Source organism: Papaver somniferum, unplaced genomic scaffold, assembly GCF_003573695.1.
Source record: "Papaver somniferum cultivar HN1 unplaced genomic scaffold, ASM357369v1 unplaced-scaffold_81, whole genome shotgun sequence".
Lineage (NCBI taxonomy): Eukaryota > Viridiplantae > Streptophyta > Magnoliopsida > Ranunculales > Papaveraceae > Papaver > Papaver somniferum.
Window position 1 is genome coordinate 1,657,234 of NW_020651082.1, and position 19,075 is coordinate 1,676,308.

Genomic DNA, 19,075 nt, shown 5'->3' on the forward strand with positions numbered 1-19,075 from the left:
CAACCAACAAAGTGAAATTTTCATTCTCCACGTCGGGATCCATTTGGACGCAAAAAAGTTGTCTTAGTATTCTCCTTGGATTATATATTGCGTAGCCGTTAGGATTCCAAATTGGTCCATAGTAAGGAGAGACGATAGAAAAACCATTCAAGTCGTCTTCATCTACATAGACATCATCGGGTACAACGTATGGATGAAATACCACATCGTTCACCGTAACTTTATCCAATTCCTCCCTCGGAGAAGCCAACTTCTCTTCTTTAGACTTCTTTTGTGCGTCCAAAAACAACCATTTCATGTTGTAGGTTGGTCATGGGGATAAGGTGTCTTTTCCTTAGCCAAGACCCATGAAGGAAAGTGGTCGTAAATCCAAACCTATGCGAAAATACAAAAATATTAACCACGTATATGAAAATTGAATTGGAAGCGGAACAATTTAGCGAAAAATTTGCTAATTAAAAATGTAGAAGGTCACATGAACAAGAGTTAATTAACCTCCAATTTGATTACACTTAATCCTCGAACCTTTGCTCGTCTCTTGTAGAACAAAAGCAAGCACCCCAGTGGCCCAAGAGTATTTGTTCATCTCATCAAGATGCTCCAAAAGTTGTAGATAATGTACATCCACCCTATTTCCAAAAGTGTCGGGGAAAATGACAGTTCCTAGCATATATAACCAATAAGCGGTGACATGATGCCTAAGGGTCTCTGGTTCCATCAACAACAATCCTTTTCTCACCTTCTTTTTGGTCCCAGAAAATGCTGCCTTCAACATTACCAACTTGAACTTCTTGAGCTTCTTCTTCATTGTTCCCTTAGCATCTGTTGGATTATACTCATCGCCACGAACAAGGGACTTCACATAACGTCTAAACTCACATTGACACTTTCTTGCATCCCATCCTAGACATTTTAGAGCCAATTCTTCAAGAGCTTCATAACTCATGGAGGAGTTGTAGCCTTCTCGAAGACATTTACCTTCCACTGGTAAGCCGGTGATTTTATGACAATCATCGGGAGTAATTCCCATCTCGCCAAATGGAAGATGCATAGTATATGTCTCGGGATAATGCCTCTCGAGAAATGCGGATACGGCAACAGAGTCAAATTCCACATGTGCGTACTCAATAACTCTCCATAACACACATTCTTTAACCTTGGATACAAACTCGTCACACTCCAAAGAAATATCCCTTGTGGACGCCTTTTGACGTTTAATGACACGAAATGCATCATTATGATCCTACGAAAAGAACATAACACTATTAATACTTGACGAAACATGTCCCAAAAAAAAACGTTTTCTTAGTTAATAATGAACTTAAAATAATACCTTTGTCGCATAGATCTTCGCAGCCCATGATTTTTGTATCCAAACAATGTTGTCCCTTCATCAATTGTAGTACCATAAGTTGGGTTCACTGGTGACAAACACAAATCATTAGCGGGAATGTGTGAGTATCTAGGATAAGGCAGCTTCAGCTTCCTTTTCTATTTAGCATGGACAATTTATTGCTCTTCCTCCTCTCCCTCCTCTTCCTCCTCTTGTCCTTCTCCTTCGTTGACGGGTCCTATTTCTTCCTCCTATACATTTTGTTCTCTTTCTTGTTCATTTCATTCCTATTTATTTCCTTGGTCTCCATTTCCTTCCTCTTCATTTTCTTGGTCTTCATTTCCTTCCTCTTCTTCATCATCATTCTCTCCATCATTGTCAATTATATTCTCCATCACCTCTTCATTCACATCTTGTCTTGCATCACGAACATTCTCTTGGTTCACTTCCGGTAACGAGCCCCCTCCATGTTTAGCATTTGTGGCACCACGGTTTCGGAAATCTAAATGTTTTGCCACACGAGGGGTGGGAGTTTTCAAATCCTCATCTACTTGTAGTTTCAACATTTTTCCTTTGTTTCTAATGAACAAAAACCAAAGAATTAGCTAAATAATAATGTAAACAAATAGAACTAAATAATAAAGTAAACACAACAGTTGGAGCTAACATGATCAGTAGTTCGGTTAGAAAAATTTTTTATCGACCAAATCGAACTCATATTTTCAAAGGACAAACCTAGTTCGGTGATGGCATATTTTTTTTCGAGCATACCGAACTGTGCAGTTCAGTTACCCATATAAATTGATCGACAAAACCGAACTCTAATTTCCCATAAAAAGAAGGAGTTAGGTTAAGCAAGTTTTTTTGCGAGCACACCGAACTATATAATTCAGTCACCAGACTATATCACACAAGAGTTCGGTTACCCATATAAATTTATCGACTACACTGAACTCTAATTTCGCATATAAAGAAGGAGTTCGGTTACGCAAGTTTTTGAATCGAGATTACCGAACAACAGAGTTCGGTTAACTAAAAAATTTAAAAAAAACGCGACATTGTCGAACTATTCTTCATGTTAAAGTTCGGTTACAGAAAATCTAGGGTTTTCAAAATTTCTCCTAACCGAAATATACACTGTAACTACCATTTTCAATGAGTTTTCATGATTTCTAATCGATTTCTTCAACAAATAACGAATTAAAAAGAATGGGTATAAAGGAAATTACCCGCGGATTTGCATTTCACTTGAATCAGAGGTGTTGGTTGCTGTTAGATGATTTAATTTGCCTCTGAAGGGTGCTTCAACTGGTTTTTGAAGCATCAATTCTTTTGGGAGATTCACTATATATGGGAGTCCTTGACTCAATCCTGAAAGTCTGGGTGTTTTCTTTGAACACATTGTTTATGATGATTGATTAATCGACGATGAAATTTTTTAGAATCGACGATTAACGTCGATGTTATGAAGAAGAGGAAAAGAGGAGGAGAAAAAGAAGAAGAAGGAGATGAAAAATTTGAAACTGATTTTTGGGTTTTGTTTAAGTTTAGGTTTTAATTAGTGGGTAACGTGTTAGATTAGTAGGGTATTAAGATTACTTATACCCTAAATTAGGATAAGAGCAGATTAGTCTTTCCTAATCTTTTAGGACACCCCTTATAATGAAGAGTGGACATTTTTATCACAAAATAGTCCCCCATTTTTCCGAGTAGTCCCCAATAAACGGTTCATTAAAAAGGCCCATGACATTAAATACCAAATTCACTGGTATGTATTTAGGGTCAGGCGTGAAGGTAGAGCCGTAAAGGTGTCGAAGTCCCGTGAGAGAGAGAGAGAGAGAGAGGGTAAAACAATGACGGATCTGCGTAGTTCGAAGAGGTTGATGTGAATGATGGCTATTTCTTCATCTGTGAAAGAGAGAGAGGGAGGGGATAAAACGACGTCGGGTATGCGAAGTTCGAAGAAATTGAGCGCTAGTTCTTCATCTTTGAAAGAGGGAAAGGGTAAAACGATGGGGGACCTGCGGAGTTCGAAGGGATTGAGGATTAGTTCTTCATCCAACTCTGAAAAATCGTAATTTCACTATCTATTTATTTTTTTCAACGACTGTTTAATTGATCTGGGATGGGGTTTTGAAATCCCTAATTGATTTATAAATTGCGGATTTTTTTGGGGGATTTTGGAGCCCCTGTTTTCTATTTATTTGTTGATTCATCCTTTTAGTAGATATTGCCCCTTTAACTGTTATAATCATCTCTCTTTTGTTTGATTATTGGGTCTGTGACAAATATTGAAATTGATGTTTACCAAATGCTCGATTTAACTTCTATTATTACTGTACAATGTTTGTTGTTGTTGCCATGTTTGCTGCTTATCTTGTGGTACCCCACGTGCTATCCATTTTAAACACTTCCAATCACATCGCTATTTTGGCTGCGAGCCTAATTGACACATAACATGACAGTTTCATCCTGGCCAGGATTGCTATCCTGGATTCCTATATATTTGTTCTTGGTGCTCCTATGATGTCCTTGTAATTCTTACAATAATAACTCCTCCTAATCCTAGAAGGAAGACTTAGGAATTCTATGTTTAGAAGATTACAGACATAGGGCAGGTTCCATTCCTTGGACGACTAGAATAATGGAAGTAGTGCTACATATAAATAGGGTGCAAGAGAGTATCTGTAGGAAGGCAGAAAAAATTAGCAAGAGAATAGAAGAAGAAGAAGGGGAAACTTTGTAGAACTCTTTCAAACAAAGCAATAAAGTCATTCTTTTTCTGTAACTATTCTCTATCTAACAAATTGGGGTCTGAAATTGATCATGATTTTATTAAACATAGACATGGTTAACTGGTTATTGACACATCTTGTTATCGCAAACTCAATTGAACACTTTTGATTTGCTCAAACTTTTGAATGATTTTGGTTTTTATCCTTGCTGTTTCAGGCGTATGGATAAACCCAATGAGTTACGTCTGTACACACTTAAAGAATGTCAGGATATCGTAAGGCCATATGCAACTGAGGCCATTAGTTTTTATAACGATAGAAACGCAGTGAGTTTTCTTCTGAATCTTTATTATCGCTTTTCTTGAAATCAAATCACCCCTTTTGTTTGATTCCCTTAATCTTTGTTTTTCGTTTTGTTGCCTTGGCCTCAAATTCCTAGGGTGCAAAATATGAGCTGGTGGAGCCTGGTAACCATACACCTGTGCTTCTTGCGACATGCTTTCTTCACCATGTCGACTTCACGGCTAAGAAGACTGATGTTCCTGATGCTCCAGAGGAGATGTTTTTTGCTGAACTGACGACTACCGACAATGTTCGTCATGTCACGTTTTGCAAATGTATGGGGCCAAAGAACTTAATTACAGGTGTGTATCTGACAAGTAGATGTGGTTTTGTTCGTCTCTTACTGCTACAGTTAGGTGCATTGTTTTGCCTGCTAAATGATTTGTTTGTCAACCGGGGAACATTATATTATGATTCATGACTCTTGTATTGGCTAATCTACAAATTCTTCTTGCAGGAGATAAAAACAATGGCTGTTGTTTTTGCAAGTCTTACAATGTCCAGCATCCTACGGGTGGAGGATTCAAGGCTGGCCGTCACGGATTATTCCCGGATGAGAAAAACTACAGTCTTATTGATCGTGTGTATTGAAATTTAATTTAGAGTGGGTATTATGTTTGACGTGGTTGCCTTTTGACATTTGTGCCTCCAAATGAAAATCTTGCTTCTGTGTTAGTACTTGTTGTGTAGTGGGACATATGTAAAAGTTTCTGAGCAACTTAAGGATGGCATAATATTATGGTTCAATATGGAGGTTTCGACTTTGTAGTTTGTCAAAACCCTTGTGTTCTTACATCTGCAAGATCAAATGCTGCATTGTTTTGCAAAGACTAAGGGGATTTGCAGGAAGTGCTGGATGACAAATGTGTCTCTTCTCTATAAGAGACACGACCACGCAGTTTTGTTGTTGCAGAAACAACAAGTAAAAAAGCAACTAGCTAGTGTTGTGGGAAAACCGAGAAACTCCGGCTTTTCCATCATTCATTGTTAATACTGTATCTTAAAATTTGTTACAATTTTAGAATCCGAGGATTCCTCCTTGGGTAATAGAACTCTAAAAACAGCATAGTGATGATTCAAGCTTTTCTCTCCTAGTAGTCTGTAACTGCCTAGTGCACCGCAATTAGGATTGGGAAAAGCATAAAATATGCGCCGAATTCTCTGATGAACAAGTGCCATTGCACACATTGTACAAGGCTCCCAAGCGACAAAAATGTCATAACCAGTGCACAAATAAGGCCGTTCACCCCTTTCAGAAGAACCACCATTAGAGCAAGCTGCTTTCAAAACCTTCTCATCTTTCACAGAATCAACTTTCTGTCTTTTCGGCATTGTACCATCCACTTGATCAATAGACTGATCTTCAAAACCCTCCAATCCAGCAGGATATAGCTTCTTATCCCTGGAGGATGCCTGTTCAATGGCAACAAGAGCTGCGTGTCGCAACGGATGCCAAGAGCAATCTATGTTTCCTGCAGCAGCAGTGTCTTGCTCAGTCCAATTCCATGGATACAAACAAGAAACTCCAGCATCCACTGTGGATGCACTAATTGCCCGACATGTTTGATCATTTGCAGTAGCAATCACCTGCTTAATTGAAGGATCTACTATAACCGCTGCATTGACAACTCCCGCACCACCCACTTCCGTCATCTCCAGAGCCATCTTCATAAACTGGAATACTGATTTTGAATCCTTTTCACTGAACCCTGTAATGCCCTCAATATTGTAAGTTGGTGGATGATAAGATGTTGGCCAAAGTTTGCACTGTTCAATCCATTCTTCTCTTGATATTGCGGCGTACTTGTGAACTTTTGCAATAAAAGGACTCAACTGGTGTGCATTTACCAACTCGGCAACATCATCTGGCAGCAACTCATTCCCACCATTCTCAGCAGCAATGCATAAAATCAGTATCAACGGAAAATTATCCCCTCCTCCTCCTCCTTCTCCCACATATTTCTTCTTCCAAACTCTCTTAATGTGTCTGTAATTCTCCATGGGTGCAATTTTACTCAACTTCTTTACAAGGGTATTGGTAAGTTTTGGCTCTATAACTGAAGCAAATACATCAATGGTTGGTTGCTCATTGGGTTTCAATGGAATTTTGTCTGGGATGTGAAGAATTTCTCCCTTCTTCTTCAAACCCATTCGGAATTTCAGATTCTGTAGTGAAACTCACAAAAAGGTTGAAGCTTTATGTAGGACTAAGTTAAAGGTTTTGGATTGGAATGTGTTTTGCAAAACCTAGATCTAACGGTTGAAAATAAGTGAGCCCAAGCCCTTAAATTTGTGTACATTCAAAAAAAAAAATCTTTATTTGCAGACTGGGAGAACATGGAAGGGTTTAGTGATTTTTCATTAGTGCTAACACTAACCAATGATGATGCCTTTTTTGAGAAGAAAAAGGTGAGAATTTTATGGTTTTGATCGATTTTTTGTGAATATGATTGGGTGGATTGCTTCTAGTACTTCTTAGTACCTAGAATGAATTGGCAAAGCTTGATTATCTCTGCTTTGACAGAAATTGTTGCAGCTCAAGGGCTATGGACCTGAGATACAAATTCTTTTTTCATCATCAGAAGACCCACTGGTCGCATTGCAAGTAATGGTGGAAGTTGCAAGAATTATACACCTGGATGAGGTAATTTCAATTGCTAATTTATTTGTAATTGGGGTTGAAGCAATTTGTACTCGATGTGACACTATTGTGTTTTTCAGCCGGAACTGTATTTTGGTGGGGTTGAAGCAATTCTGCCATACTATAGTACGAATAGTCGCACGTTTAACAACCGGACTAAACGTCTCAAAGCAATCGACTCCAACCTGTTGAGATCTGCCATTAGCCACTAGTCGTGCCTTGTAACGCTGTAGAGTGCCATCGGAATTAAATTTGTGACAAAATAACCACATCGATCGAATAATATGAGCGTCACGAGGACGAGGGACGAGATCCCAGGTATGTATGTCAATTATAGCAGTGTGTTCGTCTTTCATGGAAGGATTCCAGTTTGGATCGCGAAGGGCATGAAGGTAAGATTGTGGAAGGGGAGAAATGGAAGAGGTATGTTGGACATTGAGGTTGAGTCGCTGGATGGGACGGAAAATACCATGAGAAGCACGAGTAGATAGTCATGTGGACGGGAGAACAGTCGGAGGAGTGGCAGCAGCTATCGTTGGTGAAGACTGGATGGACACATGAGACGATGAAACTGGAGACAGAGTCGAGGAAGACGGAGTGGGCGCTGAAGAGCCTGAGGAAGAGCTGACACGCCGATGAGGAGGTGTGTACAGTGTAGGAGGAGAAAGGGAGTTGTTGGCTGGTGAACTAGTATTAGAGGGGTAGGTGGAAATGTTTGTCAGTGAGCGCAAAACGGGATGGATGGGAGATGATAGGTGGTCGGAAGAGGCGGACAGTTCTGGGGATGATGATTCGGAAAAAGGGAAGACATTTTCATCAAAAGTGACATGTCTGGAAATAATAAATTTTTGTGTGGCAATATCAAGACAACGGTAACCACGACGATTAGGTGGAAAACCAAGAAATACACATCTAGTTGAGCGAGGAGCTAGCTTGTGCGGTGTTGTGGAAGAGAGATTGGGATAACAAAGACAACCAAAAGTGCGAAGATGATGATATGTAGGTTGACGTTTGTAGAGAATTGATGCGGGTGAGCGAAATTGGAGAATTTTAGTTGGGAGAATGTTGTGAAGATAGACTGCCATAAGTAGTGAATGAGCCCAATATTTTGGGGGAACGGAAGCATGATACATCAGAGTACGAGTAATGTCATTGATACGACGAATCATAGGTTCGGCCTTACCATTTTGAGAAGAGGTGCGAGGACAAGAGAAACGGAAAACCAAACCATTTTGGTTGGCAAAGGTGTGAAAAGATGAATTATCAAATTCGCGACCCATGTCGCATTGGAAGGATTTAATGGGACGTACAAATTGTGTTTGAACAAAGGATCGAAATTCTAGAAATTTGATGTAAACCTGGGATTTTAGTTTTAAAGGAAATACCCATAAATAATTTGTGAAATCATCCAAGAAAAGAAGATAATAACGAAATCCTGTATTAATGTTCAACGGTGACGTCCATAAATCACTATGAATAATATCAAAAGGGGCAACACTATTTGACTGAGAGTCATAAAAAGGGAGACGAACATGTTTGCTAACTTGACAAGAATGACATAGATCAGGAGAATGATCTTTATTACATTGAATGAAAGACTGAGATCGTAAGTTATCTAAAACAGCCTTGCCAGGATGACCAATGAGACGATGCCAAATGTCAGGTGAACAGGCGGCAAGAGAGAGGTGGTGCTGAGATGGCGAAGATGAGGCAGACACGGCAGAAGTGGTTATAGGATAGAGCTCCCCAGAACTATCACATCGAAGGATAGTTTTCCTCGAACTCAAATCCTTCACAGAAAAACCATAAGGGTCAAACTCAACAGACACATGATTATCATTAGTAAACTTACGAACAGAGACTAAGTTTTTGATGATGGAAGGAACAACAAGAGTATCTTTGAGGACAAGAGGATGGGATGGAAGATTTAGAAACTTAGAACCGCTAGCGGAGACTGGAATGCTATTGTCGTTTCCTACCACGATAGAACGAATACTGCTAGAGTGAAAGACATTTTGTAAAGTACCTGGATCGGACGTTAGATGTGATGTCGCACCCGTGTCCATGTAAAAAGCATTATCCGGAGTGTGTAGGTTCATGGAACTATAGGCCTCAGCAATGTCAGTTGGTTGGAGGTATTCAGTTGTGGGAAGCTTGTGGTGAACGGGCTGGCAGGGTACCGCGGCCACGACCACGGCCACGTCCACGTCCACGCTGCTGGCGACCACGGCCACGTCCAGAAAATGTATGTTGTGAGGCCCAATAAGGTGCAGTGGCTATTGGGCTTGGTGCAGTGGGTATGGGCTCGGTGGAGAGGCCCAGTTTACAGGCCAGTTGCTGTGACCAGACGTGTAATTGAAACTTGGGCCTGCTGGGTAGTGAAACTTGGGCCTGCTGGAGTGGGGAGAAGAGGTGCCTGACGACCCATAGGCAAGCTGGGCTGGGCATCAGGAGAGAACGGACGCTGCTGTGTGATGAAGCTGGGCTGTGCAGCAGGCGTACCTCGTTGCCGACTATGATCAGGAGAGGAAGTGTTGGTGGCAGCAAGGGCTGTATGTGAGCTGGAGTGAGATTGTTGCTGACGTCGAATTTCTTCAGTGCGTAATTGAGACCGAGCGGCGTCAAACAATGGCATGGATTGTTGAATAAACGAAGCAACGGTATTATACTCCTCCGGAAGGCCGTTGACAAGTTCTATTACCAATCGTTGATCATTCATGGGAAAATCAAGGTCACTTAATCTATTTGCAAGTGCCTTTAGCTTATCATAGTAGTCATCAATATCATTGCAATCAATAAATTTGAGATTTACAAACTTACTTTCGAGGGTTGCGGCACGACTACCTTTGTTGTCTTGAAAAAGACGTTGAAGATGATCCCAAATCTCTTTTGCTGTGGTTCCGGTTTTGAGAACAGTGAGCATCAAATCTTTGGCCATGGTGGAAAACATCCATTGGCGGCAGAGAGCATCCAGTTGAAGAATAGTAGAGGCGTCTATATCCGACGGCGGGGTTGATGCATCAATAAGAAACATTAGGTTGTGTGCTTGAAGATGGAGTTTAAACAAGAAAACCCATGACGAATATTCATCTTGTTTGATGTCTAACAATATGGGTATGAGGTTTTTGATATTGGTGACGGTAAAGGCCGGATGTAGGGTTTTTTTATCACCCGCCATTGACGTTGTTTAGAGAAGAAGGAGAAGAAGAGGATGGATGGATCAAGTTTTGGCTGATACCATATTGGACGATAATAATTTTAGGGTTTTGGCCACCCTTTCCTTATTTCATAAAATAGTTTATACATGTTTTACAAGATTTCCCAAAATACCGTGACCCAATCAATGGTCAATATTCTACGGTCTATCAGGGCCTTTTCTAAGTCAGTAAAGGTATACAAACAATTTGTTCCCCCTCACTCTATGTACCTTTATCTTCTTTACTTTTTGTTTTATTGGCTGTATATCATCTATTTTACGTGCACTCGTTCTCTAAGGCCAAGATGACGAGTTCCTAGCTAACAACAAAAACGTAGATCATTCTAATTAAACCTGTGAGATTTTGATCCCTATAGTAAGGTATTGCATGTCAGAAGTGAAAGGAACTTAGCAGTTATCCAGTTTGAGTGCACCCAGACGAGGTAAGTTGGTTCCCTACATTTGCTTCTTGATAGTTGATTTGGTATTGTTAAATGTTTTTCATTTATAATTTGTTCCTCTTTGATTTGCAGCAAGATTTGTGGCAGGGTTGTATTTGTTAGCTTGACACTCTATAGAAAAATAATATCTCTGAATTTGATCTTGTTAAAAGAGTTATTGCAACATGGTGTATTTGGTCCGAAAGGTGTGAGAAGGTGTTTGAAATTTGTGATTGCTCCCCAGATTTGATCTCTTTTGGGTGCACAAAGTTTATTTAAGAACATAGTAATAGAAATGTTAAAGTTCAGAGAAGATAATAAGACAAAATCACAGTAACAAGCCAAAACCCGCAGGTTAACCCGTGCCCGGCCCGTGAAAACCCGAACCCGGATCGGATTGTTTCAAAACAAGCCGGGTTCGGGTTGGAGAAATGTCGGCTTGTGAGTAAACGGGTTAACCCGTCCCGTCCCGTGAACCCGCGGGTACAACCCGTAAACCCGTGAAGACTATTCTCTTTCTCTATCTCCGTGCACTATCTCATATCACTGTCAAAGTTTAGTAAAACCATTCTTCAACTCCATTAATCTCTACTATCAATACTATGATACACCATGAGTATGCACCCCAGAGACATCATTTAAAAGCCATAAAAAATGAATCAACTTAAATGAAAATCATTTTCTTAATCAATTTCTACAACCCAGAAAATCAATCAATTTGTTGTTGGTCCAATTCCATATTTTATCATAAAATCTCGATCAAACTCGATCGGAGCTAACAAAATCAATATCTTATTGAATATTTCTATTGATAACAATCAAATACATCCGTGAACAGTTCTGATTCTCCAAAAAAGAATTCATTGAAATTGAAAAGAATAAATAGTCTAATTTCCACATTTTTTTTTATAAATCCATCACAGAACTAAATTAAGAAACAACAAGGAATTAATTTTATATCAACTTACTGATTTTGTAGCATGAGCAGACTCCTCCAATTTACAGTAAGAAGTAATCACCTTCCTAAAACATCAATTTCATCTTTAAATCCTTCCTTGAGATTTTACATGAATTCCTAATTCTCAATTTCATCACAGAAACCCTAACTTCTCCATACCTTCCACGAATCTGAAAATCAACTATCAATTCCACTTCTTAATTCCCAGTAATGAAAACCCCTCATCTACTACTCGACTTTATCCCCAGCTTTACACAAATCCTAAATGAATTTCATCTTTCCGGAACCATAACCCAAATTCCCCAATTCACTACCAGATCATCTTCAAAACTTCAAAACGTTAATTAAGTAAAAGACCCATAATTCTTCGTCCATCAACAGTTATATACTCAATCTCATAATCAATTCTGTAACCCTAATTAACTGATTTCTTTCTTCTTCTTCCAGAGTTCAAATATATTCAACAACACCACCTACCTCATCGTACACATCAACACGACTACACGAGTTCTTTGATTATACAAATTCCTCAATCGATACTCTCAAATCAAACCTCACAGTCGTCTCTCAAATCAGCAGAAGAAAAGAAGGAAGAAACGAGAAGAAAGAGGAAAAGAAGAATAGAGAAGTAATAGAAAAGAAAATAAGAGTTATCCTCATTACTCTTGCCTTTGTTTTCTCCGAACTCCACCACGTGCGGTCACTGCGGTGTCTTAACTTATTTCTGAAACGGGCGGGCTAACCCGTGAACCCGCGGGTTAAGCCCGTTACGGGCACGGGTTGAAGAAATAACAACCCGTGAAGAATTTCAACCCGCGGGTTTCAACCCGTGGAACCCGCAACAGGCAAGCCCCGGCCCGCCCGTTTGCCAGCTCTACCTCCTTCAATGGGTGTTTTTGCTATAAATGCATATGGCTTTTATCATGATATTACAAAAGCTGGTGACATTGGATTTATTATGAAAAATTTTGAAGGGTCGCAGCAGGGAACAAAATGCATCTATTTGAATCAATTATAGAGTGGTGAGAAAGCGTAGTGCAGAGATCTATGGGAGGGAGTATACTTGAAAAATGAACTAAAACTGGAGACAATCCCGCTTCCATATTGATTTAAAACTAGTAGTTGATGCTGTCAATAGTGGAAATCTATGTCTAAATTGGAGACTCCATAATTTACTGAAGGACATTATCCTAGTCTTTAGAGAATTTAGGTAAGAATCTTGTCACTATATACCTGTTAGATCACTGGTCGGTCGAACTCACAAGCGTTGCTATCTCAAGCTTGTTTGTCAAGTTTAGTTGATCAAAATTATATACTTGATTTCTAGTCTACTTATAGCTATGTCTCGGATTAGGATAGAAATGTGTAGTTGAGCTTTAGACACACGTTCACCAATTGAAGAAGAAGATATACTTAAGAGCTTGGAGGAACTTCGTCAACAAAAGGTATGTGGAGACTAAAAATTATCTATCACTCGGAAGTTTATTCTATTATATGTTCTAAAAAGACTAAGTCGCATAGCTATATAGACTTTTACATTATACACATTTGAAATTTCGAACCAAGTTGATCTTGTTTATATAGTTCTCGAAATACGCGTTGGAAGCTTTTACCTTTAACATAAACTTCATCATATACTTGACGAGTTTAGTTGTAGACAATTTATTTGTTGGAAACTAAATATTAAGTCAAGATGATCATGTGAAAATTACCTTGAACATCTTACATGATTTGTGTGAGACAATCATTTGATGCTAACTTGGGATGTTTCGTATTGATCGATTAATCACTTGAAAATTAATTGAAGCAAGTGGTATGTGTAAGATTACCATTGTTATCTTCTAAGGATGTTTCAATGATTAAATGAGATTTTAGAACTACTACCAATGTCTGGATATAACACAGGTTGTGTTAGAGCACTGCTCGGTCGAACTCGCATGCGTTGTTATCTCAAGCATGTTTGTCAATGCTAGTGATCAAAACTATAAGTCTTGATTTCTAGTATATTATAGCTAAGTCTCGGACTAGGGTAGTAAGTGTAGTTGAGCTCAAGGACTTCATGGCTATTCATCATACAAGCAGAAGAACTAATCAAGGAACCGGTGGAACTTCTCGACAAAAATGTATGTGAAAACTTGAACTTATCTGTCACTCAAAAGTCTATCTATTCTATCTCGTACTTCTTGAGAAAAAAGTCGTATGATATGTATATATATACTTAGATTATACACATTTGGTATTTCGAGCCGAGTATACCTCGCCTATCTATATCTCGAAATATGTGTTGGTAAGCGCTTCGCTTCGACCGTGTTCATCTTTACATAGTGATGAAAGTCATAATATGTATCAATCGCTTTGAAATTGCTTTGACGAGAAATGGTGTAGCAACTATATAACGTCCTCTAAGAATGTTTCAATGATTGGAATGAGAGTTTAGATTACATAACCAATGTGGACATAAGTATTGTTGCGGAAACACATATGTGCATAAGTCCTATACTGAAAGAATGGCTTGTAGCCAAGTCCGCGAATTGCCTAAGTTATCAAACCCGAGAATTTATGCTGGAGTTGACAAACTACTTGCGTGAGCTAAGTCCGCGAACCGGCGAAGTTGTCATCCTGAGAATTTCTGCTGGAGTTTGTAAACTCTGTCCAGTATCATAAGTCCGCGAACCTAGTGTGCGAACTTAAGAAGGTTATATATCTAAAGATGATTTTTGAACTTAAACTTATAAAGACTAAGGAATTCAATTGCAAACCGTGGCTATAAATTTCATGAACCGATTCATGTGAACCAAATCATCTTTGCTTAAATTGTGTCTTGTATAGTACATGAGATTTCCTTGCTATTGAACAACTCTCTAACTAGTTTATTTGAGTCAATTGAAATAGTTATGGTGAAGACGAAAATGGTTGGTATGAAATGCTCATATGGCTAACCTTTTGGTTGACAATTGTTGAACCAAAAATGTACACGTTTGGGTACGGTTAACAAACCTAGAAGCGTGCATATTCGTTTGTGTATAACAAGCTAAGGTTTTCGATCTAACGGTTCAGAAATATTAGATTGAATCTAAATCATGTCTTCATCTAACGGTGGATAGTGTTTGCTTTGTGGCCAAGGCGAAACCCTGATTTGAAAGATTATATAAGGGGACATCTAGCAACTCTGCAAAACTAATCTCCACACCTTACGTGTGATACTAGTTTGCGTGCTAGAGCCGGTTCTCCTTTAACCTTTGGTTTTCTTCTTCTAAAACCAGGTAAACGACTTAAATACTTAGGATTGTGAAGCCAGATCGATACTAATTTTATCGTAGTCGTGTGATCTGATATTGCATCTTCTATCGTACGAGTACAATCATATTGATTGGCATTTAATATCTCCGATAGGCATGATAAAAAAATTAATCACAAACATCTTCGTCTCATCGATGTGTGATTCCGCATCATCTTGTTTCGCTACCATACGATTAAGATTGTTGTGAGGTGATTGATTTATCTAGGATGTTCTTCGGGAATATAAGACCGTATTATCAATTGGTTCCTATTCACCTTGATTATTATCAAAAGACGAAACAAAAACTTTAGGGTTTTTCTGTGGGAGACAGATTGATCCTTTGATAGACTTGTATGTGTGAGACAGATTTGTTTATTGTCAAAGCCTGCGATTTTGGGTCGTGGCAACTCTTAGTTGTGGGTGAGATCAGCTAAGGGAATCAAGTGCGCGGTTTTTTGCTGGTATCAGAGGCGTAGGGAGTGCAACTGTACCTTGAATTAGTGGGAGACTGATTGGGGTTCAACTACAGTCCAGTCCGAAGTTAGCTTGGAGTAGGCTATTGTTTGTAGCGGCTTAATACAGTGTGTATTCAATCTGGACTAGGTCCTGGGGTTTTTCTGCATTTGCGGTTTCCTCGTTAATAAAATTCTGGTGTCTGTGTTTTTTCTATTTCTGTATTATATTTGTTTATATAATTGAAATAATACAGGTTGTGCGTTTAGATCATCAATTGGATTAATCCAACCTTTGGTTGTTGATTATCATTGATCGATCCTTGGACATTGGTCTTTGGTACCTTCCAAGTTATTCCTTGTGTTTGATTAAAGACTCGTTGATTTCTATTAGCTTGAGTAAATCAAAACAAGAGAGAGATATTAACTCCTTGAGATACTTTTACCTAGATTGAGTCTGACTATCTAGTTGATTCTCTAGAAAGTGTTTCGAAGTTAGTCCATACAGATTTCTAAGAGAAATATTGGGTGGTGTTGTTAGACCCCCGCTTTTTCAGGTTGTATACTATGTATGCGAACATTAAAGCTCTAGTTCAGGTCCGGAACTGTGGTTTGTGAACAATGTTTGCAAATGACTAGACAAGTCTAAGTCAAGAACTGTGGTTTACGTACTCTGTTTGCGAACGGCAAGGTTAGGCCAAAGTCCGGAACTGTGCTCCGCATATTCAGTTTTCAAACACAGTGGTTAGGTTCTTAAAATCGGTAATTATGAAATTTATACTCATGAACTCAGGTTCATTTGAGAACTAAAGTCCCTGGAACTTTTAAGAAATAAAGTATGCGAAACTGTTTTGAAAATCGTGGCATTATGTTCATGAATTGGTTCTTGTATATTACTTTGTACAATTACAAACCAAACCAATTATGTTTCAAATGGTTCATATATATTTCTATGATATAGTAAACATTTGAAAAACTCATTTGAAACACATTTAGATTCATTTTATTAATCATGATTGATTGATCATCATATTTGATCTAGAAGTGTTTGATGAATGTGGCTAAGCTATAAGTGTTCATATGGCTAACTTCGGTTAACTATTATTGAGCCAATGGTTATACACGTTTAGGTACGGTTCATCCATATCTAAGCATAGGTATATTTCATTTGTGTGTATCAAGCTAACACCATATAACGGTGGAGATTGATTGCTTAGTTACTTAGCATACTTAGCTTGAATCTTAAATCAGGAGTTCATCTAACGATGTATATCAATTGCTTTTTTACTAAGCTATCTTAGCTTTGATTGTAAGCAACCCTGATTTGAAAGACTATATATGGGAGAACTCTATCATCTTGGAAACCTAATCCCGACACTCTCGTGTGTCCTAGTTGCAAACTAGAGTCGATTCTTCATTAACCTAGGGTTTTCCAAAACCATTATTAGGTTAACGACTTGAAGACTTCATTCGGAATTCGTGAAGCCAGATCCAACTATTTTCTCTGTAGTTGCGTATTCTGATATTACTTTTTCTATCGTATTGAGTTTAATCTTCTCTAAGGTTTTCTCAAGATTTATCTCCGATAGGTAAGATATAAGAAGTAATAAAAAAAAGTTCTTCGTCTCAGACTCTTGTGATTGCTCAATGACTTCTTCTCTTAATCAGTCAGGTTATTGTGAGGTGACTAATATTTCTAGGCTTCTCTTCGGGAGTATAAGACCGGATTATTAGTTGAGTTTCCTGTTCACCTTGATTTATCTAAAGATGGAAACAACAACCAGAATAGATTTATCTGTGGGAGAAAGATTTGTTTATAAGTTTTCGACTTTGGGTCGTAACAACTCTTAGTTGTGGGTGAGATCAGCTAAGGGAATTACGTGCGCAGAGTCCTGCTGGGATTCAAGAGGCGTAAGGAACACTATTGTACCTTAATCGGTGTGAGACTTGGTTAGGGCTCAACTACATTCCAGTATGAAGTTAACTTGTAGTAGGTTAGAGTCTGTAATGGCTTAATATAGTGTGGTGTTCAAATCTGGATTAGGTCCCAGGATTTTTCTGCATTTGCGGTTTCCTCATTAACAAAAATTTTGGTGTTTGTGTTATTTCTTTTCCGTGTTATATTTGTTTATATAATTGAAATATCACAGGTTGTGCGTAGTTCAACCATAGTTAATAATTCCAACCTTGTTTGTTGGATAGGACTTGATTGACACTCGGACATTGGTCTTTGGTACCATCCGAGTTATTCTCATATCAACCAGTCTCATGGATTTCTATCTAGTTGATTTACTGATTGTATTGAGAAAGAGATAAAGCACTTTGATATCTTTCTTGATTGAGTCTAACTTTTACGTTGATGTTCTCGGAATTATAGTGGGTTTTAGTCCTTACAAATTGTTGAACAAAATATTGGGTGTGGTTGTTATACCCGCACATTTTCAATACCAAAAGAGATGAATAAGACATTAGGTATTTTTTTCTAAACGTACAAAAGTCGAAAGTTTAAACAATGTACGGTTAACCCTCCTCCTGGTTGCATTACAACTTCCGGAGGATATGCATCATATACTTCAATGGCAGAAAAACATACGACCTAGCTTGACTTTTATTAGGTGTTCCCCCTTAATGGTTAAGGGGTAGCTATACTGATGGGCCAAAAGGAAGGGATAGCCCAAACAGGTTTTACTGTATTTTGTTGTCCATCTATGTAACTTAACTAACTTAAGTACCACACATCCACCAAACCAGTATTATTCCGACACACAAAGTAACAAAATCAGCGGAAAGGCGTGAGTAACCTTTAATTGGTTCAGATTCTTAAATTCTTACAAATGTCTTCTAAAAACAGTTTCAAAAGATTTAATCTTGTCAATAACTCTTTAATTAACATTTGGATTATGTATCTATACAAATTTAATAGCCTAAACAACTATCCCAGAAGAGCTTGTTCTTCTCCATTTCATTCATTACCTTCATATTCTCATCCTCAATATCTTCATCGTCATCCTTTACAGCACTAGTACTACTACCGTTCTTGTATACCATTTTTGACTCTTGATGATTATCACCATCCAAGTATACAGACGAAGATGATAAACTCGATAAACTTGTTGTGTTCTTGTAAACGAACCCATTTTCATCTGTAACATCAACATCTCCATGCCTATCTTGAAAATAATTATTAACGTTTCTAGAATCATCATCAACAAAAATGACATCACATGTCTCGGAACTACACGACCCGGCATCATCATCGCGGTGATATTCGTTGCCTACCGTTGCAAGATCGGCGTCAATATCTTCGGAGTCGCCAATGGCTTCAAAAAGCAGGAAAGGAGAGATATCATTAACACCATTGTGACACCTCCAATCCATTTCTATACAGACTTGATATTAGTTTGAGGACTAGGAGGAATCCAGGTACTCAAATACTACTAGCTTTATACAACTTGAAATTCCCTCTTGCCGTCTTGCGTCTTTCTTTATTTAGATTGCATTAGACTAGAGTAGAATTTAACAAGTCAAGTAGGAATATGTCACTGGTTGTCCTGCGGCCTTTGCTATTACCTACCCATCTTCTTTTCTTTAGTTTAAAAAAAATGCACATTGGTTGGTGTGGTCTCATTTGGATGACTACTTCTAGAATGTGAGGCTGTGAGCCTATAATATACTCATTCTAATTGTGGAGCTATGAA

At 38.5% G+C, this 19,075-nt stretch overlaps 3 protein-coding genes across 3 annotated transcripts; 1 reads left to right on the top strand and 2 right to left on the bottom strand.

Moving 5' to 3' along the window:
* The first annotated feature begins 3,109 nt into the window (after nt 1–3,109).
* On the top strand, nt 3,110–5,189 carry LOC113345563. Its single transcript, XM_026589328.1, has 4 exons — nt 3,110–3,407; nt 4,286–4,394; nt 4,508–4,712; nt 4,868–5,189. The coding sequence occupies exons 1-4, from the start codon at nt 3,223–3,225 to the stop codon at nt 4,999–5,001; spliced, it is 633 nt and encodes a 210-aa protein (XP_026445113.1). The 5' UTR covers nt 3,110–3,222; the 3' UTR covers nt 5,002–5,189.
* Nucleotides 5,190–5,248: 59 nt separating this feature from the next.
* LOC113345562 (tRNA-specific adenosine deaminase TAD3-like) lies at nt 5,249–6,561 on the bottom strand. The gene has a single exon (XM_026589327.1). The coding sequence runs from the start codon at nt 6,559–6,561 to the stop codon at nt 5,398–5,400; it is 1,164 nt and encodes a 387-aa protein (XP_026445112.1). The 3' UTR covers nt 5,249–5,397.
* An 11,732-nt stretch (nt 6,562–18,293) lies between these two features.
* On the bottom strand, nt 18,294–18,755 carry LOC113345468. Its single transcript, XM_026589245.1, has one exon. It carries the CDS (start codon nt 18,753–18,755, stop codon nt 18,294–18,296), a length of 462 nt encoding a protein of 153 aa, XP_026445030.1.
* Between the last annotated feature and the right edge of the window lie 320 nt (nt 18,756–19,075).